The sequence below is a fragment of the Topomyia yanbarensis genome, chromosome 3, assembly GCF_030247195.1.
Source record: "Topomyia yanbarensis strain Yona2022 chromosome 3, ASM3024719v1, whole genome shotgun sequence".
Classification (NCBI taxonomy): Eukaryota; Metazoa; Arthropoda; class Insecta; order Diptera; family Culicidae; genus Topomyia; species Topomyia yanbarensis.
Genome location: NC_080672.1, coordinates 162,493,619 through 162,518,165, shown reverse-complemented (window position 1 = coordinate 162,518,165; position 24,547 = coordinate 162,493,619). Strand labels below are relative to the sequence as shown.

The 24,547-nt window shown below is 38.3% G+C and overlaps 1 protein-coding gene across 4 annotated transcripts in view; it reads right to left on the bottom strand.

The window, feature by feature from the left end:
• LOC131691447 (probable helicase with zinc finger domain) overlaps nt 1-24,547 on the bottom strand; it is a 101,422-nt gene that overhangs the window by 53,724 nt on the left and 23,151 nt on the right. For all 4 annotated transcript variants that reach the window (XM_058977843.1, XM_058977840.1, XM_058977842.1 and 1 more), the window contains exons 3-4: nt 12,953-14,101; nt 10,925-12,756 (exon numbers count right to left, since the gene is read on the bottom strand). In XM_058977843.1, coding sequence (XP_058833826.1) covers nt 10,925-12,756; nt 12,953-14,101 — 2,981 coding nt within the window. The remainder of the gene's footprint in view (nt 1-10,924; nt 12,757-12,952; nt 14,102-24,547) is intronic.

Sequence of the window (24,547 nt, the reverse complement as noted above, 5' to 3'; positions counted from 1 at the left end):
TAAAAATCAATATAGTTTGATGAGATATATAGGAAAGCGGGCATGTTCCAAATTTATAATTTGATACTAGATGCCATGAAAAAAGCGTAACCACCATCGGAAGCTATCGCGGTATTCGGAAGCAGTGCAGAAGTTAAGGTACGGGATTTGGTAGAATTAGACGCATAGATGATCGTGGAATACTTGGAAAGGGAAGGAATATTGGATAGAACAATTGGGATGGAATTTGAGTTGCTGCATAAATGGGGTTGTTATGGCAGTAGTGGGCACGCACAGTATAAACAGTCGATTACCGCTGATAGCTCTGTACGGTTGACAGCTGTAGTGCTATAAATGGGGTTGTTATGGCAGTAGTGGGCACGCACAGTATAAACAGTCGATTACCGCTGATAGCTCTGTACGGTTGACAGCTGTAGTGCAGTTAGAACCATTAATAAAACAGGTCCTCTGAGCACTGTTTGGGCAAATCCTGCGCTCTCGTCAACAAGGTTTAACAAGCCTATTCGAGCACAATTCATTAAGGAAAATTAAACAATTTTAAAACGTGAAGAACATTACATGTGTGATTAAACTGCGTCACTGCTGCCAATTGTGGCGGATACATCATCGATGGCTACTTGCTGTGCATGTGGAGCAACTCCATCCATAATGGCTGTAGATAAAGTGATATTGCGAGCAAGGAATGTTTTCTCATTTAAATATGGAATATCAGCTCATTATTAGCTTGGACTGGTGAAATGGAACGTAAACCTAAAATTATATAAAGAACGAAAAGAAATGATCCAGAAACAGTTAAACAAGGAATTGGGATTGATCGTCGATGTTGTCAAGCCAGAGAGTGGAGCTACCAACAACGACGAATTCTTTGATTATGTTTCCGTATTAGCAGATGTCACTGGATTCGACAAAATGGTTTTGAAAGCTTTTTCTGTGATTTTAGTCACTCTATTGTTTGCACAACTTCAAAGTATTATTTGTACAAATATTGTATAATAAAAAAATAAACTAACTGTAAACGATTTCCATTGAAAACCATCCGTTTTTTGTTGTTTTTCACATATAATTCGCGTGTTTATGCATGAAATGTTAATTTTTTCTTATAAAACATACTCAAACAATTCTATAGTATTTTTTATCGTGGGGCATGGTGGGGAACGGAAGTTCTTCGTAATTTTGTGGCTAAAATGTATATTTTTCGTGTAGAACAAATATTAACTTGTCAGATTCACGATCTAGTGTACTAAAATGTTTAGAGATTGTTTGCGTATTATAGTATGGAACAATTTTGTAGAACATTTCAAACATGTGAATGTCAAAGAAAAATAATTATTAAGTAAAAACCGTTGTGTAGAGTTTTTCTGTAAAAAACGTTTGATATTTCAATTAGTTCACAAAAAGGACACTTGGTGTTTTCAGCAAAATTTCTTGTGATGGTATTTGCTAAAACTTTTCCGAAGATGCCGATCCTGAATATGAGATATTTGAAAAAATAAAATTCGGATCGCACTTTTAGGGCGATTAATCATTGATCTGTCAATGGCATAAGCAGGGGCTACTTATGTGCAGAAACTTTCCCGAAGACATCACTAGCCTAACATGCAACACTCACGAGATATTGACTTTTGGTAAGCTTTTCCAGGATCTGAACCACTGTGCGTTACCCAGAATGAACAAATACCCAGAAGTTCATACCCCAGAAAAAACCATTTCCCACCAATTGAGATATTTTAACTGAAGATGACTTATTTATTAGTATTATTATTCAGGTTTGGTTTTGTAATATAAGAGCTATATTTTTTGTAGGTAGATTCTGATTTATCTGGAAGGAGCATGTGTACTAAGGGCAAGAACATTCGTTCAATGCTTAATGTTCCGATTGACCCGTGGATGGCAATTTATGTAGCAGATGAATCTTGACCTGTGATCAACTTGTATGCCCGGTTTATTCGAACATAGGAGTTGACTCCTTCTTTTAAACATGAGCAGCTCTTTGAATATGTATGCCAAATAGCCCTCAGAATGAAACTTGTTATCCACTCGTCTCACCAGTTCACTCAAACATAGGAGTTGATTCCTTCTTCCCTGCACACTATGGAGTAACTGGAGCAAAAAGTCAAGCTAAAATAGGGAAAACATATTTGAACATTGCCATTTTTTAATATTATTTTAGTTAATTGGTTGTTAAAAATGGTGTATTTTTCAACAAAAATAGCTTTTCAAGTAGACGAGATAATAACTTTGTTACTTAAGCAAAAATATGCACCATGCAAAGTTCTAAAAGTGCTGTAAACAAAGTATTTACGATAAGTCAATGTATGAAATGATAAATGAAAAATAGTGATTTTAAGGGGTTACGTTTTCATCGTTCAATCTCTTATGGTAAAATGAAATGAGAAATATTCAATTTGTGTAATAATGCCAAAAGTCATGGAAATTCCATTGGGTATGTGACACTTTAAAAAAAAACAGTCTACCGTACAACTATATGTTGTCGTAAATTTACAATAGTATTTACTTAAGTCAGCATAGATAGCTTTTGTTGGCCGATTTAGAATTAGCGATAGTTTGTAACTAACACTACTGTAAATCCACGCAACCACTTAAGTGTACGGTAGATTGCTCTTTCAGAAAGTTTACATATCCAATAGACTTTCGACATTATCACATTGTTTATCAGTTGATTTTACCATAAGAGATCGAACGATGGAAACGTGATCACTTAAAATCACTATTTTTCATTTATCATTTCATACATTGATTTATCGCAAATACTTTGTTTGCAGCACTTTTGGAACTTTGCATGGCGCATATTTTTGCCGAAGTAACAAAGTTATTATCTCGTCTATTTCAAAAGCTATGAACGATTTTTCTTGAAAAATACATCATTTTTAAAAACTAATTAATTTTTTTACAGAAATAACGCTCCCGCAGTTTTTTCACTAAAAACTGCAAAAGTTCTAATCTTTCGCATGAAATCAAAAGATTGAAAATCCATTTGCAATCTTGGAAGATGTACATAGTTTTGAAGAAACCCATTTTTGTTTTGAAAATCGCCTGTAACTATGCTAAGAAAAGAGATAGAAACTTCATCGCTTCGGTAAAAATATGCATTTACAAAAGTTCTTAAAATCTCTAGAACAAAGTATTTGCGAGAAATTAACACATAAAAAGATATTAATAGAAAACCAATTTTTCAAGAGCCACCCTACCTTAAATATTGCAAAAATCATAACACATGAACCATTAGAGATAGCCATATAGTTTCTTCAGAAAAGTTGCCTTAACTTGATTGATTTATAATTTTGTAGAACATTATGTAGCTGATTTAGATATCCGAAAAGTTGATACTTTGAACATCCTAACCACTAATTAAACTAATATAAAAAAATCGGCAAGAAAGTTTTAAGAAAGTTTGCCGAAGATACTATATGTCTAAAATTAACGGTTTGGGCGCTAACAGTTTTGTCTTCCTAAATACAGCTTTGGGACCATAGTGCAATGGGTTTTATATCTATAGCACACTGAGCGGAATCGCTACATCCATATTATATGATATTCATATAACTCAGCACTATTGGAATTTCCAATGATTGCTACATTAGACTATCAAAAGTATATCAAACTTATATGGTTATCATGTTGAATGTTGCATTCCTCACAAATTCAATTCTATCAGATTTCTATATAACATTTAAATTCCAGTGTTAGACCCAAATCTATCAGCGCACTATATAATAACTATCTGATAATTATCATATTAAAATATTAGGTGGTCCAATGAAATGTATAAGGCACTTTGTTAGATGTATAGGGAATGTTTAACGTATTAAATCATATGATGGTTTATTAAATCTATAAAAAATGTTAGTTATTTTGATAGAGAGCTTTTTCCACGTAATATTTATATGAATCTGGACTGATTGTTTTCGGATGTGCTCTAAAATTATGGTATTTATAGTATATCGATCGTCTTATTTTTCCTAATTAAAATAATGCAGTCATTCTTGGACTGCAATGAAACAATTATAATCTAAATAAAAGATAAATATTTAATGGTTTCAATTCAGAACATATTTGTATAGTTATATTAGGGTGAAAATGGTGAGATGGAACTTTTGATTGAAGGAAGTTTTTGTAGTTTTTTTTGAGGCTCTAAAGCTTTTGCAGACTACTCGTCCTGAAAATTCAAAAAGTAGATACAGAATACTAATTTAGTATTATCGCCAGTAGTACCGTCTTATCCTTTTCGAGCATAAGCGAACTGCGTAATATATATATCTGGTGCACTTTTGCTCAATAATCCTTCTCATAGGTAGAATGGAAACAAAATTCAGTTTGCTTCTGAAATCGAACATGTCCAAACCTTAATGCGCTGTGTCGGGAGAACGAATGACGAGGGGATCGAACCACACTTATCATCCATCGTGGCGGGCATCAATTGAATTTTGATTTTTTTAAGTTCACACAGGGATGTCAATTTTTTCAAGCTCTCGTTCTCAGTACATTACAATACATTATAGGGTGATGGGCCTATTTTCACTATACTAAGCAAGGTGCCTCACTAATTCGGTAATTTCTTGCCTTACAATCAATGGAATGCGTAAAAATTGACATCAACCGCTTTGCTTCGTTGTTAAGAAGCAATATAATAACACAAATGGGTTGAAAACAGTAACATTCTCGTGTTTGAGCACAATGAAAACTCGAATCGAGTGCCCATATTGTTGCGCTACCATTCGACTCAATGCGTTGAACAAAGATGGCAGACACTGCTCCAACCAACGGCTTCAAATGGGTAGGGTGATAATAGAAACATGGCGCAAATAGGCTCATTACCCTAGTAGACGTGGCAACATTTCTCAACTAAAAATAATTAACCTAACAGCAAACGGTGATGAATTCGTATCGAAGTCGAAGTGCTCGGCAAACTCATGGAAGCGACGAACCATCGCTATAATCGGACTATTGGCAGCATAGTTAGTGTTACACATTTCGATGTGTAGCTATGTCCGAGGGCGAAGAACTCGGGTTAAAGCGTAGAGGTTGATTTGTCCACGAAGAACGGGTACATCGTACTCAGCCAACATAAGCTTTACTATGAAAATGGACTGGGAAGTGAGTCTGCGCTCTTGCAAAGAATGTAATAACCTGCAACGGTTTTCATATGGTGGCAGGTTCAGCGGGTCATTGAGGTCAATTGACGTAATGCATATCGTATAAATTTGCGCTGGACAGTTTGAATCCTTTCGCTCCACGTTGCATGATAAGGGCACCAGACAATGTTTGCAAATTCCAACTACGAGCGCACAAGTGAGCAATATAAGCCTTGAAACACAAAGGATCTCGGAATTCGTTGGAAATTTGAAACATAAAACCCAGCAATTGTATCACTTTGTCATCAAGAATAACGCCTAGGTCCTTTACATGGTCAACGCGTTGTAACTGAGTTTCAGCAATATTGTAGTTGAAATTAAGCATGCCACTTGTACGATGAAAACTGATGACAAAACATTTCGAAACACTAAGAATCAACATATTTCTTAGACATCAGTTGAAAAATGTATCGATGAGACACTCACTCACAACAATCGGCTTCATTCCTTATGACAAGACATATTTTCAAATCATCAGCGAAAAAGTTTCCCTCCACGTATTAAAACGAAAACCGCATCACGGTGTTCCTAAAACCGTTATTAACGAAAAAAATGACCATAAATTTGTCGCACGGCATTCGAAAGATACAGTATCCAAGCATCTTCTCAGTGAATTTCAAAATGATCCATCGAGGGATTCGAGAGAAATTGCTATTTGAAGTTTTATGACACGTTTCATAAGGCTACCAGCGACCACCCACGGGTTTGGTCCTATCTTTATAAACAAACAAATATTTGTCTACTTATATAGTACATGGCATTCAAAAGATATAGTAATCAAGTATATCCGCTGCAAGTTTGAAAATATTTCATTGACGGAATCGAAATTTATAACGATTTGGATGTGGTATGCGGTCATAGATGGGTTTTCTACCAGACTTCAAGCGTGAATCCATGTTTGTTCATTGACAATTTAGATCGCTTATACGTGTCGCGGTTTTTAAAGGAAAACCTTCCAATTAAATAAAAAAAAATAATATACAAAAGGTGTTATTTATATGGTTCACTGAAAAAATATGAAAATAGGGTTGTCTACCAAACGTTAAATATAATGTTTAAATTAAAAAAATGAATAAAAGTCGGAATGTTTACTTCAAAAGGCCACATCTCAATGGTTTGTTGACCGATTCTAATTATTTTTTCATTATTGAACAGGTATTTCATCGTTAATTTTCATTAACATCAACAAATAGACAATATAATTGATCTCAACTATATGTATTATCATTATTTAGTGAATATTTTTGTTTTAAAAATAGCGGTCTATCCATGTTTATATACTAGTTGATTGCAATTGCTGTATAAACATCTGAATGTCAAATTCTCATGATAAGTTCAATTCGACAATAAAACTGACAATAGTTAGAGATATGAGCAGATGAACTTGTACTAATAACATCCCCTTTGACCAGTTTTAACATCCGTCAACCCAACCAGCGAATCACGATTGTACAAAATTTCCAACAAAGACCGTATCATTACATAAATTTATCTGAATCAGCAAATACCCTCATATTTTTTTAAATTTATGGTTTTATTTTTCCATGATTTGTAGTTCGCGTTCGTTGCATTCCACTAATGTATAGAAATTGATAGGTCGTCGTTTTGAATATAAAGATATTCACTAAATAGTGATAATATATATAGTTGAGGATAATTGTTGTCTATTGTTTGAAGCAGACAACTCTATTTTATATTCTTCTTAATGAAAATTAACGATGAGACGTCTACTTTTTCAATAATGAAAAAATAATTAGAATCGGTCAACAAACCATTGAGATATGGCCTTTTGAAGTAAACATTCCGACTTTTATCCATTTTTTGAATTTACACATTATATTTAACGTTTGGTAAACAACCCTATTTTCATATTTTTCAGTGCACCATATAAATAACACCTTTTGTACTTTATATTTATATAATTAAATGGTAAGGTTTTCCTTTAAAAACCGCGACACGTATAAGCGATCTAAATTGTCAATGAACAAACATGGATTCACGCTTGAAGTCTGGTAGAAAACCCATCTATGACCGCATACCACATCCAAATCGTTATAAATTTCGATTCCGTCAATGAAATATTTTCAAACTTGCAGCGGATATACTTGATTACTATATCTTTTGAATGCCATGTACTATATAAGTAGACAAATATTTTTTTGTTTATAAAGATAGGACCAAACCCGTGGGTGGTCGCTGGTAGCCTTATGAAACGTGTCATAAAACTTCAAATAGCAATTTCTCTCGAATCCCTCGATGGATCATTTTGAAATTCACTGAGAAGATGCTTGGATACTGTATCTTTCGAATGCCGTATGACAAATTTATGGTAATTTTTTTGTTAATAACGGTTTTAGGGACATCGTGGCATCATTTCAATGAAAATAGTAACGGACCTAGTGTACTACCATGAGGAACTCCGAAATTATTAAAAAACAGATTTCAGACACGTTGTCACGACCTCGCGGTGTACAAGGTAGGATCGCAGTCGGTGGCAGAATCTCGTGGTACATCCTAGTTTACCAAGCTTTGCTAGCAGTATCTCGTGGTGAACTGTGTCGAAATCGGCCTTAAGATCAGTGTTAAACGTGTCCACCTGGAGTTTCTTGAATATTTTTTCTATGCAAAACGATGTGAAGCTAACTAGATTCGTCTCAACCGATAGACCAGAGTAGAATACGTGCTGACAAGTGCTTATGTAATGTTTACTAGCAGAAAACAGCACCTCGTTGATAAGCGATTCGAAATTTTTTGACCGCGAAATGATTCCCCGGTGGTTTCCGATGTTACTTTTGTCACCTTTCTTGTGTACCGGAAACATGACTGACAACGGGAGATTTTTGCTGCTGAAGTGACACATTAAAACGTGCGTCAGTGGGATTTTTTTTTGTTAGGGGAAACTTTGCCACTGCGACCACTATTCAGGTTATCTTTTGTGGCCCCTGTTTGCTCTACATGTTACAAATTGCGCGAATCCAATGTAGTTTGAAGGGGGTTTGTTTGTTTGTCCACATGTGTCGTCCCAACTGGGTAGTACATTATTAATGTAGCTGAGGATCCGTTTGGGACAGGTATGCCATATCTCGTGAGGCGTCATAAGATGCCTTCCGAATTATCGCTTCCTTCGAAGAAATAGTACTGCACACTGGAAGAGAATATGTTCCGAGCTCTCGGGCTCGTAGTTACAAAATCGACAAATGTCATCTTGACTTTTGCCATTTTTTTCTGATGATACTTAGCAGGACAATGTCCTGTAAATAAACTTGTGATTATACGTAAGTCTTTACGTTTTAGATCCATTAGTTTTTTGGCTATTGTTGTATCTGGATGTATGAATTTCTTAGCTTGTCGAGCGCCTTCTACGTTACGCCAGTCGTTTAGTCCAAGCCGAAAGTTCTAGTTTAATGGCACAGGTAGATATACCTAGTAGTCGTTCTGGTCCAACAAACATGTTTGATGAACCACGCCTGGATAATTCATCGCCCACATCGTTACCATCGATTCCTTGGTGGCGGCCAGGTGCCCAGAATATCATTACTTTATTCGGAGTTGCCAGTTGTTTTAAAAATGTGATGCACTACCAAACCAGCTTGGACTCACATTTCGACGACCTTAATGCCAACTTGGATATCCGAAAAGATTGCTATTTTTGCATGTCTGTAGTTTCGTTTCCTACAGACCTCCGAGCAGGTGTATATTGCATATATCTCTGCCTGGAAAACTGTAGGCCACTTTCCCATTGATATCGCTTCTTTAATTCTTGGTCCGTAGACTCCCGAGCTAGTCAGCTCACCCATTTTAGTACCATCCGTATAGAATGATATTGTACCTTGGGGCAGTATAGAACCCCCTACATCACACATCTGACGATCCACTATGTGGACCCCTTATTATACTCAGGTAAGATTACATGACATAGTTCTAATGTTTATCCTAACCTAGTTAGATGCCTCTCCCCTCGGCTATACTATCTGCCTATTCAATTCCCTTCCCTAGATGTCCGCGTCCCAACTGGAATGGTGATAAATAATTACACAATCACATTCACCAAATCTTATCATTTTTTTCATTAGTCTGTGCTTCTGCTCTACGCATAATGGTCCCATGTGTATAGGAAATCCCTTAGCACAGTGTAGTGGTGGTGTAACCTTGTCTCCAAACCCTTCACAATTGCAGTTCTAAATAAATATTAAAAGAATGTGGATTTTACAGCGTTCGTCCTTTGTTGTTGTCAGCCGTTTGTTCTGTTCTATTAGTAATATGTTACAACTAAGTCACAGACAAAAGACATCCAGAATCAACAAAAAAAAAAAAAAAAAAATACTTGTTTTGTTAATTGAACTAATATGCACTTGAACACTACGGCCACCATACTGGTATAACCCAATATAATTATGACGGTCATGACATTAATTGCGTGGTCCTCTGTCAATTGAGTAAAACTCACGCACTACATGGAATACCGACAGAACCACCACCAATGGTAACATCACAATTACCTTTAGATGCGCCGTAATTTTTTTTTATTTAACTTATACACTTGAGATAGACGTCTGTTCTCTGTGCCTAAAGTGTTGTTGCTTCTCAGAGAAAATTTGGCCATAATCCCACTGCTCTGTCATCGATGTAACATGATATTCGTCAAGGAATATTGTTTGTTTAGGAGCCATTCATAAACAATGTTGCGCAGAGTAAAAATAGTTTAAAATACACTTCCCCTCTAAGCATTTTAGCAATTTTAGTTTTTTATCTCGGCAATTTATCTTGCGTCACGCTCTTCCCCAACCGTCAATACGTGACGTCATTAATGAACGTCCCCTGGACGATATGTTTAGAGCAGACAATCCAATGAAAAATAGGATTGACAGGATTTTAGTCCGTACATCATTTCACGGAATTCCATTTCCCGCAAAACCATTTCCCGGAATGTACTTTTTCTCGATAATGTTTTATACTATTGAAATCTGAATTTGCTCACTTCAGATGTCAATAGCATAAAAAATCACCGAGAAAAAGCATTTAAACTTTAAGATTATTAAGAATAATACTATTTTGATTTATATTGCAAGAATATTTTTTTATGCGTCAGATATTTTAAAAAGGATACAATAGACTTTATAGTTGGAATATTGTTTAGATGTCATGCAACCCATATGACTTTTTGGATTAATGTATATGGCACCCCTATCCCATTTATATTGAATTAACATAAGTCAACATCTCAGCGGGCACACAAATTATGGGCCCCACTGACAGTTCAAATTATTCTGCTCGTTTTGCTCGAAGCTCGATTTTCACTAGTCAGATACCGTACGGCATGACTCAATTTTTAGACATTTGTTAAAAAGTGAAAATATTGGACAGCTAATTGAAGAAATGTGTTGTTTTGGACATGTCGGTGAATAACAAAAACTTTACACCATGGTGCACCAACAAATTAAACGAACTCGACTATCACAAAATTGTGTCGAATGAAATCGATTATATTTATTGTGGATCGACCCTAATGCTATGTTTTAGATGTTGGCATAGAAATCATAGAGGCGTAGCAGATACCTGAAGAGATTTCATTAGTATTGAAGCTTTTGACAGGTCTTGTGCTCAATTGGAATTACATTGACAGATAATCGGTTAAAACAAGATAAAATGTCGTCTTTACACATAAATTTAGCTCCGTTATTTTACCAGTAAATCTCTCTCTGCCAGTTAGTGGGAGATAGGATGATTAACACACATATACATCTAAGTAAAATAATTAAATGGAAAAATACCTTCTGTACGATGCTGTTGACTGTTGCCACCCATCGTTTGTGGTAGTAAACGCGTAATGGTTTGGCCTCTTCCATGCCTTCTTCCACCCAGGGATGCAAGTAGTCCTTTATGTACAAATCGGCTGCCGAGTTAGAGTGCGTACATATGAGTATTTTCGACTCCGGTTGCAACAAAAGTTGTTTGATAGCCTGTGCTAGCGTATAGGTTTTTCCAGTTCCGAACGGCCCGATTAGCAAAATCGGAGGTAAGGCCACGTCTATTGGAGTGGTAATAGCAACAACCGCTTCTCTTTGCTTTGAATTTAGTTTTGGATCGAGCGATGCATCCCACTGCCGCTGTGGTGTCCACGGAATACTCGGTTCTAGATAAATGTCCGGGAAAATAATTCTAAAATCAGCAATTTTGTCGATGGCGTGGTGCCACTCACAGTACGTCAGACGATTCGGCTGAAACTGGATGTCGGAAATAAATTCTGTTTCTGCTTTTAAGCCAAGGCCCGCTACTGCCTTGGCTGAAGTTTTTAAATATATCATGTTCTTTCCTTTGTCTTCAATCACAGCCTCATAGACCTTTCGTTTCTCCCCCGGAGGAACAGGTTCTTTGGAAGCAATCAAAACTGCTTGGCAGTTGTTTAAAATCAATCGCCCAGCAGAGGTATCCTCTGAAACATCTTTTCCGAGCTTCATTAGGGCAAATAGTTCACCAGAGTGAGAATATTTTGCCGTGCTAGTAGCCATTCCGCTTGGGGTTAGCAAATAGTTAGTCGCTATTGTAAGTCGGGTCGTCAGATTGTAGCGTGCAATTTGCTCGTATCGAGCTATCTCTTCTACATATAGAAGTTCGTGAATTCGATTCCGGTAGTTGTTTTTGGTCAGTTTCTTTTCAGTGATGGTCGACTGTGTTAATACAAAGGAAGATGCCTTTGGCAGGGGATATCTCAATAGCAAATCTTTCTCACGCTCTGCGTCTGCAGCATAAGCGGGCGTCTGCATATGGGGAATGATGGTTGTTGTGAATTCTATAATTTCTGAATTTGTCTCATCCCATCGCTCCGATGTTGACATAACGATATCCTTGCGAATTTCTTGAATCTTATCTACTTCAGTTACGGGAACTACGTCAACACATAGGTGTTTAACTAGCACTGGCTCGTGACCGAGATCAAATACTACCGCCTGGCGAAACGTACCGTAAATATCTGTGTTGAAAATCACCTTGACTCGATGCTCTAACAGAGGATTCGTTTCACTCGCCAAATCACCGAGCTTACTATAGTCGGATGTTGCAACCCATTCCTGATCAGATGTCAGTTCTGCCTCAACTACTTTGTTGACAGTTATTGTTTGACCTAATTTTTTGCAGACGCTTCCACTTCTTGGCTCGCCCGGAAATATTTGCTTGATTAGAAAATGATTACGATGTGCATCCTGGAGTAATGCAACTGCTCTCAGCAGTCTTCTAGTTTTTAACACAAATGTCCACTCGCGTTTGCTTACTTTGGAGCTAACCGTGGTCACAAGATCCTGCGAGCAGGACTCTTCTACACCTTCGATTTTTTCCTTCATCACTTTATCGGGACTAGGTGCCTGCACCCAACGTTCCAGCAGTTGTTCAGTATAACTTTTTCCATACAACTCCTTGTCTCGTGCTCGCTGTAACTTCTTTTTACGATACTCAAACCGTTCCTTCCACTCATTTAGTTCGTCGATTCCGTGTGCTTCGACGCACTGGTTCCCGTAGTGGCACGTTTGATTATCCAAGTAGTTCTCACACAAAGAATAAGATTCAGCTGTGAAACCACGAGGTGGTGGACGCCATTTCCAATCCCGGCCTGTAAAAACAACGAAAAACAGAAAGATTTTCTATTTTATTTTATTGATGTTGCACAAACTGTTTATAATCGCTAGTAAGTTTCATGTGCTGTGGGATTCCCTATGCACACGAGACTGACTTGCGATGATAGACAGTAAATAGAACGTCCAAACATTAGTTTTAGCGACTTATATCTCTATAATAACAATTCTTACCTTCATCCGACATGATAATATTCTGATGACTCTCGGTTTGGCAATGGGCCCGTAGTTCCGATCGATCAACAAATGTCATGGTACAGTAGACGCAGCTTATGTTAGCGATTTTATCAAGTTGCTTCTGGAAGTTATTAATATGACTGGAATCTGTATTTGACGCAGAAGTCAATTCGTCTTCTGCTTCCGCTGCTAATGTCGAAATTGTGGTTCTTACCGCAACAGAATCGTTACTAGTAACTATTCTATTTCCAATAACACTGCTGCTACCGCTCGTATCGAGTGTACTATTGCTAGTTTCGCCATTTTCATTGTCGGTGTTGGTGACGGAGATATTGATGCCTTGTTCTTTTTCATTTGACTTATGTTCCCTTGAATTTGTGGCCTGATCGTTAATGGTCATATGAGCCTCCTGGGAGTTTTCTTGATTGCCATGTGTTGCTCGCATATTGTTTTCAATTTGATTTAACTGTTTTGTGTATCGATCCGGTGGAAGATTGTTAATGATGAGATTTTCTAACTTAATCTCAATCTGTTCGTACTCATCATTCAGTGATGAAAGCGAAGAAATGGTTGATGTTGGTGTAGACGATGGACCACCGGATGAATCAGAAGAAGGCAAACATGAAACAGTATCACCTACTTTGGGCACCCCACCCAAGGTTGAAATCTGGTCCGATCCACATGGAGCTGGTGTAGGCGATGAATTAGCTGATGCCATTCTCAATACAGATTTCAGTCGATCCAAATAACGGTTGATATCCTGATGATGGTTATGGTTGTTGGCCCATTCTTGAAGAATTATTTCAGCCTCACTGTACTTCTGCTGTTTATAAAGCGAATGGATTAATCGTTTGCGAACCTTAGATTCTGTAGTTGCTGTTGGATTGTTCTGCGATGATGAGCTCGACGACGTTGAAGAAGAGGACGATGCAGACGACGGTACAGGGCTGGTGGAACCCACTGCACGACTCGCCCCAGTCTCGTTGTCATTGAGCAGATTCAACAGATGACGACAATCTTCGGCGACAATGTCGTATTTTTCTAATTCCAAACAGGATTCTGTTCGGCCATATAAGCAAGATATGGTGCGCTCCTTCGAGAGTTTACAATTGTTTTGAGACGTGCTTAGGAGTTCATCGTATATATCTGTGAATGAGTCAAAACAAGGAAGGTTTTAAAATCCGATTCGTAAAACAAACATTCTAAAACAACATTCTAATCATCAATCATTCTAATAATTCGATCTAATACCTTATGCAAATAAGACTTAATATATGTCAAAGTTGTTATGAGTCATGTTTAATTTTTTTGAAGAATTTTAAAGCTATCATAGATTAATTTATGGCAGAAGCTATTAATACTTATCAATACTGGGCGAAACGATTCGGATTTCGAATAGAGATTCCGAATGATTTTTGAAAGACTTTTTACTCAAATGTGATAATCGATTGATGATGATGGCCCCACCCACGTATCACACCCACAGGTAAAGCTGAACTTATATAGCTGAATTTATATAGAAGATAATTGTTATTTTGATAAAATTAGTTAATAAAAAACGGACTGGCTACATTTGCATACATAATTTTCTTTCAAAAGAACGTAACCAGACAAATTTCGAATATGCCGGAAGATACTTGATGAAATGAAGAATTGAACCCAATTGCCTCCATTGACGTTAGTACACTGTAAGACACCTCCCGCTTGGCAAAGATGTCGGTACTGTAACCTGCAAGGATGGGAAGTTACGAGTATAGTGGAAGGGCAGAGCCCAGTTAAGTTAAATCATCCGCATCAGTCATATAACACTTACCTAAGGCAATCTAGGAATATTGATCCGATACATTATCTTATTTTGTCAGAAGTTACTACGACTATCAGCGATAACCGAGATTAGTCCTATTGTTGCGCAAAGCCATTACCACTTCAACATCAATTCCAGACCCTGATCACTTTAAAAGTCAAAAAACTTTGTTTCAAACCGATAAGCGCTTACTCCTGGTCACCATGTTCGATTTTAAGATAGTCTCTATCTGTGTAGTGCATGCATTGCTGAGACTTCTGTAGACATCTCATTAAGTTTTAGTATCTTAAATAAACACGACGTAGGGGAACCGGGGGCAAGTCCCACACCTTAAGCGCAATCATTTTTCTAAAATTCCACAAACGTCCCAAAATCGTATATTCTGTTCATAATCCTTGTTTAGATGGTTCTTGACAAGATATAATTTTTTCAGCGTTTCAAAAAATTGGATTCTTTCAAAATTATTGGTTGCCATAAAATAGCGAAAAATGACATTTTAAAAACGTAACGGGACCGACATCCCAAATGGACAAGAGCGACACCCTTTTTAACTTGCTTTTTGTCCATTTTTTGTTCATTAAAAACATGAAGGAAGTTATGACGCAGTACCTAATATCCAACGCTATGAATACGTCACGATGTCCAAGATGCCCAGTGCAACATAAAATCGAAAGACAACAGTGCGTCATAACGTTCGGGACATTACGACGCACAACGGGTGTGTCATAACATCTGAAAGCGGATGTGCGTCATAATGACCCGAATATTATGGTGCACTCTTATTTTCGGATTTTATGACACATCGCTTGTGCGTCACAATGTCCCAGACATTATGACGCATCCACTTTTGGAACCTTATGACCTGGGATGTTATGACGCAGTGGCTATGCGTCATAATATCCGAAACTATGAGTGCGTCATATCATCCCTTTATGACGCAATAAAAAAAATTTCACTGGATAAAAAATATCCAGTGAAATTTTTTTATTCAATCGTTTATTGGATAAGGTACGTACCTTAAAAGCTTAAAGGTGCTAATTTTGTCTGTTTTACATTTTAAATTTCCTAAAATTAGGGGATTACATATTGATTTTTTTAAATGAAACTAAGGAGATTTTATAACTACCTTATACATATACACGAGGGGGTAATAAAATTTTCGTAAGATTAGGGGGGTCATTTAGTTTTTATAGTAATACGTTTTGACATTTTTAGCAGGTAGATTATTATATCAAATAATTTTTCTTTAAGGAGGACAATTTTTACAATCATTTTAAAACTAGGAATAACTAGATGGTGTGATCGAATTTTGTAAAGATTCAGAGAGATTAATTAGAACTATTTTTATCAGTAGTAGTAGAGTTGGGCTTTTTCAACGAGATTATGTAATATAATAGTTCAAACTAGAAGAGACAGGAAGAGCAAAATGCTTCGGGAAGATATTTGGGGGGAGTATAAGGGGCGATACTTCTGGGTGTATGGGTCAGGGGAGGGAGGATGGATAAAGATGATAGGGGGGAGAAAATTATAAACTTTCTGTTTCAGGTACCGGGAGATCAACGGCATAGGTTACAGACTCGGGTGGCCTTCATCAGGAAGAAATATGTGCTAGGATGCCTGGTGGTCCTTCTCGAGTCGACAAGGGTTGCTCCAGATGATTTCGTTGTACGGCTCAGACGCGGATTGAAAATACTTCGATTCGCGCTTGTGATGTTTGTACTGTAGGTCCCGTGTTTGTTGGCTCATGCGACAGAGATGTTTTGTGTCGCCTTATAGTCGCATCAAACCATCGTGGGTGTATGGTTCAGGCGAAAGAGGGCACTTTTGAGAAAGATAAGAAAAATAAAAGGGGCAGTTACATTTGTACATTGATGGTTTTTAGGAAGGTGTATACGAGAGACTTATAGAGGAGATCGCGGCTTGCCATTACACATCGAACCAGGACGTTGGTTGGTCTTCCTCGGGCCCGCAGGGTATCGATTAGCCGAGACCTGGCGGAACTGTACTCGGTACACGCCCAGACAATCTGCTCGATGTCGTGATAGCCGTCGCCACAAGCGCATATACCACTATCTACGAGCCCAATACACCGGAGGCGTACATCCAGCGTGTAGTGGTTTACCATGCTTCAGGACATCACACGAATGAAGTCACGACCCACATCCATCCCCTTGAACCAAGGTTTCGTCGACACCTTAGCAATTGTCGAATGTAACCACCTTCCTAGTTCCCCATTGCTTCATGAAGTTTTCCAACTTTCGAGGGTTCTCTGATCAGGAATACTGAAAGAATCGTTGAAGCAAATTGGTCTTTCATAAATGTCACCTAAAGCACCCACCTTAGCTAAAGAGTCCGCCTTCTCGTTGCCCGGAATATAGCAATGAGAAGGGACCCAAACCAAGGTAACCTGGAAAGATTTGTCACATAAAGCACTCAGTAGCGTGTCTTTCCATAACATTACGAGGAATGCTTTCAGTGTGTTTTTTTCCCAAACAATAAGAGGAATGCTTTCCATATCAATGGAACTGAGGCTATTCAAAACGATAAAGTAATGGTCTGCGGGTAATGTGTCAAGGGTATATTGAATAGCAGCTAGTTCTGCGCGTAAACTGAAGCAGGGTCACTGAGTTTGTAGGAGGCGAAAAACTTTTGGACCATGTTGCGGTTATTGTACGAAGAAAGCTGATCCTTTGTTAGCATTTCTCTTTCAGATTTCAGATACCTAATGTGGCATCCCCCACCTTTCGAGTCGAACCAGATCCCTAGATTTTTTACTTTGAAGACTTGAGCGATAGTTAGATCCATTAATATAAGCTGTAGTTGTGCTGGTTCACGCTTCCTAGATAATATAACTGGCTCGGTTTTCTCCCTGGAGAATTCGATACCCAGCTTAATAGCCCAAGCAGACAAATCATCTAAGGTATTCTGCAATGGTCCTTGTAGATTGACATCTTTAGATTCCGTAACGGAAACCACGCCATCGTCTGCAAGTTGTCTTAATGTGCAGGAATTGTCAAGACGTACATCAATGTCGCTGACATAGAAATTGTATAACAGGGAGCTTAGACAAAGGAAGACCCATATAACTAAATCGTCATCATGCGAAAAATGCTTGTGCTTTTCCGACAACAAGTTTAGTAAAAAGTTGTTTAAAGTCGTTGAGAGACCATGCTGGTGCAGCTTCTCTAAAGGAATGTTGATAGAAACTGAATCAAAAGCCCCATATCTAAGAACACTGATGCCACCTTCTCTTTGCTAGCATAGGCCATTTTAATTTCGGTTGAGAGCGACGCAAGACAATCATTCGTCCCTTTGCCTTTGCGAAAGCCAAATTGTGTATCTGACAGCAAGCCATTTGCTTCGACGCAATTGTCGAGGCGGGATAGGATAATTTTCTTGTGCAACTTCCGGATACAGGACAGCATTGCAATCAGTCGATACGAAATGTGATCGGAGGCTGGTTTTCCTGGTTTTTGGATGGCGATGACCTTCACTTGTCTCCAATCGTGTGGGGCAGTGTTGTCCTCACGAAACATGTTAAATAAGTTCAACAAGCGTCTTTTAGCAGAGTCTGGCAGATTCCTCAACAAGTTGAATTTGATTCTGTCTGGTCCTGGAGCTTTATTGCTAATTGATAAGAGAGTGAGTGAGAACTCCACCATCGGAAACGGTGTTTCGTTCGCGTTATCGGCGCTGTTGATCTTCTGTGCCGGGGCGGAATCTGGACAAATCTTCTGGATGAAATCCAATATCCAACGGTTTGAATATTTCACGCTTTCGTTAGTAGTGGTTAGGTTTCACATACCGGTGCCAGTAGCCACGTTTCTTGGCTTTCATCAAACTCTTCATTCGCGTTTCTAACATCGCGTAGTATCGATAGCTAGCGGGAAGCCCATCGTCGCGGTAGGTCTTATATGCGACAGTTTTCTTTGCGTATACGTCTGAGTGCTCTTTGTCCCACCACGGATTGGAAGAACGTTTTTGTACATTCGCGTCGGGTACTGGCTTAGTCTGAGCTCGATTCGCGCCGTCGAGAATCAAACCAACCAAAAAGCTGTACTCTTCCTCCGGAGGAAGTTCTTAAGTAGATTCGATGTTGTCAGATATCACGGCAGCATAGCTCTTCCAATCATACGAAATATTGATTGATTTCAATGGTATTGAACTGTTGATGATCGAGACTACGATCGGCAGATGGTCGCTACCGTGGGGATCAGGGATTACCTTCAACGCCCAATCTAACTGTACCGAGGTCGAACAAAGGGATAAATCTAATGCACTTGGGCGCGCTGGTGGGGGAGGAATCCGTGTCATTTCACCCGTGCTTAAAATTGTTATATTGAAGTTGTCGCACATATTGTGAAAAAAAAGAACGGTTATCATCATAAAGGCAAACCTCAATCCGTACAGTGAGAGTTAAAGTCTCCTAAAACTAGTCGCGGTGCAGTAAAGGGATATTGTATGATGTTATGTGGCTGGCGGTGCCCAATCGCAGTGACTGGGGGAATATATACGGAAGCTATACAAAGATCGTTGCCATTGGTTGTTACTTGACAAGCGACAATTTCAATGCCTGATGTCGAGGGAAGGTTAATTCTGTAGAAGGAATAGCACTTTTTTGATCCCCAAAAGTACTCGACCTAAGCGAATAATATTAAAATCGTGGAAGTTTGGTTTTATATCGTAAGTTAACCAAGTTCTCACATCTCAAGCTATTTATTAAAAATTTGAAAGAATCTATTTTTGAGATGACACTTCTGCAATTCCACTGAAGAACAGTGATTAAATCCGTGGCCTGGTTCGAGGAGTTAGTTAACGAAGGATACGATCGCTGAAAGGGTGGGCCATTTCGCAGTCAACTGATTTAAAAATGTTCTTACTGTAGGTAGAAGAGCTAACATCAGACTTTTAATAGGATCATTAATATTGAAAGTTTTTAGTATCCAGTCCACAGGTGCACAATATCATACATATAGTTCGGAATATTTGCGTTTTGGATTCTCCTCATCAGTAACCAGCACCAGACTTTGGTCTAGTTAGACAATAAATCTAAACTAGCACCAAAGCTGGCACTAGTTAGACAAGTTCGGATTCCGCATTCTCATCAGCAAACAAGAACTGCTGTGCTTGGCTTCCCGAGACATCACTCGGAACCAGCCAGTTGTTTAGATGTCATGCAAGACGTATGACTTTTTTGGATTAAGCGTCTAACAAGTGCCAGTTTTGATGTTAGTTTAGATTTATTGTCTAACTAAACCAATGTCTGGTGCTGGTTACTGATGAGGAGAATCCGAAACGCAAAAATTCCAATCTACAAAAAACTATTTTTCGGGACTAGCGGCATTAAATAAATTTCTACGCGCTCATTTTTCAACCGATTTTAAATTGGCGTGTTCTGGAAAGAAGAAGAAATAACCTTTTCAGCGGAATGCTATGTTCTTTTGTTAAAAATACTTTGCGGTCTTGGGTCAACAATATGAAAAAAACCTATTTTAATCCACCTAGCGGTGCAATTGTGCCTTTCTCAATCATGAATCACGAGAATGTGTGCGTTGTTTATATTCATTAAAAACTTTTAAATGCATATATTACATTTTATTATTATACATCACATGACAACCATATACAGGAAAATAAATCATTATTCGAGTTCTAAAATTTTGTAAAAGAAAAAACAGCCACGGTAATATTGAACTGAAAAAAGGTGCGAAATCGGCAAAGTCCCAAAAAGTCGATTTTCATAAATAAAATTTTTTCGAGATAACATAAAATCTCGACGTTTCATGCATTTTAAAGATGTTTGGCATCAAAAATACGAATTCGATTTCTGAAATTTTTTGAAAAAAATTAGAGTTCCGACTTATATGGGAATTTCATATGTGACCGAACGATTTAGTCTATATTTCCGGACCCATATAAGCGATCCGTGCGAAATTTTATATACATCTATGGGGATGTTATAGCTATCATTTGGGACTAAGTTTGTGAAAATCGGCCCAACCATTTCGGGAAACTGATGTGAGTTCGTAAATTTTGAAAGATGGCCGCTTTTCCCGGGCACTTCCGGAACCATCTATGGTGGTCAATGTAGTCAACGAAAGTTTGTTTGGCCGTCGGTGACCTAGAACTGCAAAGTTAAGTTATTTGAGAGACATAGCGAAATTTTTACCTTTTTTGCTTCCATCGGAGTATCGGTTTGAATCACAATTTGCTATGTGATCGCACGCCACAACCCGTAACTCCGGAACCGGAAGTCGGTTGGGGATAAAATTTAATAGCCATTTACGGGGACGCAACATCTTTAATTTGAAACTAAACCGAGAAACCGATGTGATTGTTAGTCTGAATTTGGATACTTCCGCCGGGGCTTCCGGAACCGATGATGGTGGCCAATGTGACCAAAGAGACTTTGAATGGCTGTTAATGACCTAGTACTACAAATCGAAGCAGTTGTGGTCACATTTTGGAAAAATTTTCACCATTATACATTCATTGCAGAATTTCTTAAAATCGACATTTTCTGCGTGATCGTACTCATCACCCTGTAATTCCGGAACCGGAAGTCGGATCCATTAGAAATTCAATAGCAGCCTATGGGAACGTTGCACCTTTCATTTGGGATTAAGTTTGTAAATATCGGTTCATCCATCTCTGAGAAAAGTGAGTGAGATTGTGTTCGCGTACACACACACAGACGCACATACACACACATACATACACACACATACATACATACACACACACACTGACATTTGCCGAACTCGACGAACTGAATCGAATGGTATATGTCACTCGGCCCTCCGGGCCTCCGTTAAAAAGTCGGTTTTCAGAGCAATTGCAATACCTTTCTATTGAGAAAGGCAAAAAGGTGCAAAATCGGAAGTCCCAAAAAGTCGATTTAAAAAAAAAAAATCGTGATAACATAAAATCTCGACGTTTCATGCATTTTAAAGATGTTTGGCATCAAAAATACGAATTCGATTTCTGAAATTTCATGGGGTCCCCCCTTTGAAAAAAATTTTGAGTTCCGGCTTATATGGGAATTTCATGTGTGACCGGACCGTTCAGTCTATATTTCCGGAACCATACAAGCGGTCCGCACGAAATTTTACAGACATCTGTGGGGATAATATAGCTATCATTTGGGACTAAGTTTGTGAAAATCTGCCCAACCATTTCCGAGAAACTGATATGAGTTTGCTAGTTATGAAAGATGGCCGCTTTTCCCGGGCACTTCCGGAACCGTCTATGGTGGTCAATGTAGTCAACGAAAGTTTGTTTGGCCGTCGGTGACCTAGAACTGCAAAGTTAAGTTATTTGAGAGACATTTTAGCGAAATTTTTACCTTTTTTGCTTCCATCGGGGTATCGGTTTGAATCACAATTTGCTATGTGACCGCACGCCACAACCCGTAACTCCGGAACCGGAAGTCGGTTGGGAATAAAATTTAATAGCCATTTACGGGGACGCAACATCTTTCATTTGAGACTAAGTTTGGTTGATTCGGTCTAGCCACCTCCGAGAAACCTATGTGATTGTTAGTCTGAATTTGGATACTTCCGCCGGGGCTTCCGGAACCGATGATGGTGGCCAATGTGACCAAAGAGACTTTGAATGGCTGTTAATGACCTAGTACTACAAATCGAAGCAGTTGTGGTCACATTTTGGAAAATTTTTCACCATTATACATTCATTGCAGAATTTCTTAAAATCGACATTTTCTGCGTGATCGTACTCATCACCCTGTAATTCCGGAACCGGAAGTCGGATCCATTAGAAATTCAATAACAGCCTATGGGAACGTTGCACCTTTAATTTGGGACTAAGTTTGTAAAAATCGGTTCATCCATCTCTGAGAAAAGTGAGCGAGATTGTGTTCGCGTACACACACACAGACGCACATACACACACACATACGTACACACACACATACATACACACACAGACATTTGCCGAACTCGACGAACTGAATCGAATGGTATATGTCACTCGGCCCTCCGGGCCTCCGTTAATAAGTCGGTTTTCAGAGCAATTGCAATACCTTTCTATTAAGAAAGGCAAAAAGGTGCGAAATCGGCAAAGTCCCAAAAAGTCGATTTTTATAAAAAAAAATTTTTTCGAGATAACATAAAATCTCGACGTTTCATGCATTTTAAAGATGTTTGGCATCAAAAATACGAATTCGATTTCTGAAATTTCATGAGGTCCCCCCTTTGAAAAAAAAAATTGAGTTCCGGCTTATATGGGAATTTCATATGTGACCGGACGGTTTAGTCTATATTTCCGGAACCATATAAGCGATCCGTACGAAATTTTATAGACATCTATGAGGATATTATAGCTATCATTTGGGACTAAGTTTGTGAAAATCGGCCCAATCATTTCAGGGAAACTGATGTGAGTTCGTAAATTTTGAAAGATGGCCGCTTTTCCCGGGCACTTCCGGAACCGTCTATGGTGGTAAATGTAGTCAACGAAAGTTTGTTTGGCTGTCGGTGACCTAGAACAGCAAAGTTAAGTTATTTGAGAGACATTTTAGCGAAATTTTTACCTTTTTTGCTTCCATCGGAGTATCGATTTGAATCACAATTTGCTATGTGATCGCACGCCACAACCCGTAACTCCGGAACCGGAAGTCGGTTGGGGATAAAATTTAATAGCCATTTACGGGGACGCAACATCTTTCATTTGATACTAAGTTTGGTTAATTCGGTCTAGCCATCTCCGAGAAACCGATGTGACTGTTAGTCTGAATTTGGATACTTCCGCCGGGTGATGGTGGCCAATGTGACCAAAGAGACTTTGAATGGCTGTTAGTGACCTAGTACCACAAATCGAAGCAGTTGTGGTCACATTTTGGAAAAATTTTCACCATTATACATTCATTGCAGAATTTCTTAAAATCGACATTTTCTGCGTGATCGTACTCATCACCCTGTAATTCCGGAACCGGAAGTCGGATCCATTAGAAATTCAATAGCAGCCTATGGGAACGTTGCACCTTTCATTTGGGACTAAGTTTGTAAAAATCGGTTCATCCATCTCTGAGAAAAGTGAGTGAGATTGTGTTCGCGTACACACACAGACGCACATACACACACACACACACATACATACACACACATACATACACACACAGACATTTGCCGAGCTCGACGAACTGAATCGAATGGTATATGTCACTCGGCCCTCCGGGCCTCCGTTAAAAAGTCGGTTTTCAGAGCAATTGCAATACCTTTCTATTGAGAAAGGCAAAACCATAATTTTTCGATTTTTCATTAAAAATTTTGAAAATTACTCAACATTCTTCTAAAGAAGCGTCTTTATATTAATAAAATTTTAGAGAGAGCATTCAATTTCGCATCCAATTACCTATTTATCATGAAAATCGGTTGAAAAATGGCAGAGTTATTATTATTTCCAAATTAGAAACTTGCTCACATGAACTCTTATGGGGTTTGTGAGGAATTGTCTCGCAATGTAAGATGCTATAATTATTAGGGTGGTACAAATTGTAGAATTCAGTGGAACTGATCTTAAACTACTCGCTATACGACCTCATTCAACCATGCAAAATGTTGATTTGATAGGTTGCACTATATTTTAGCACAAATGGTTTAAAGTTTGTGATTTAACATGGATAAACGACCCACATTGTTTAATATTTCGTAGACACGTTCTTATGTATTCTAAAAATATATGCTAAGTTAATTTCGGTAGATACGTGTACCGTGTACAACTTCCTCGAAGAGTGTAATAGGCTACGAGTTCTGGTTTAAAAGTTATTC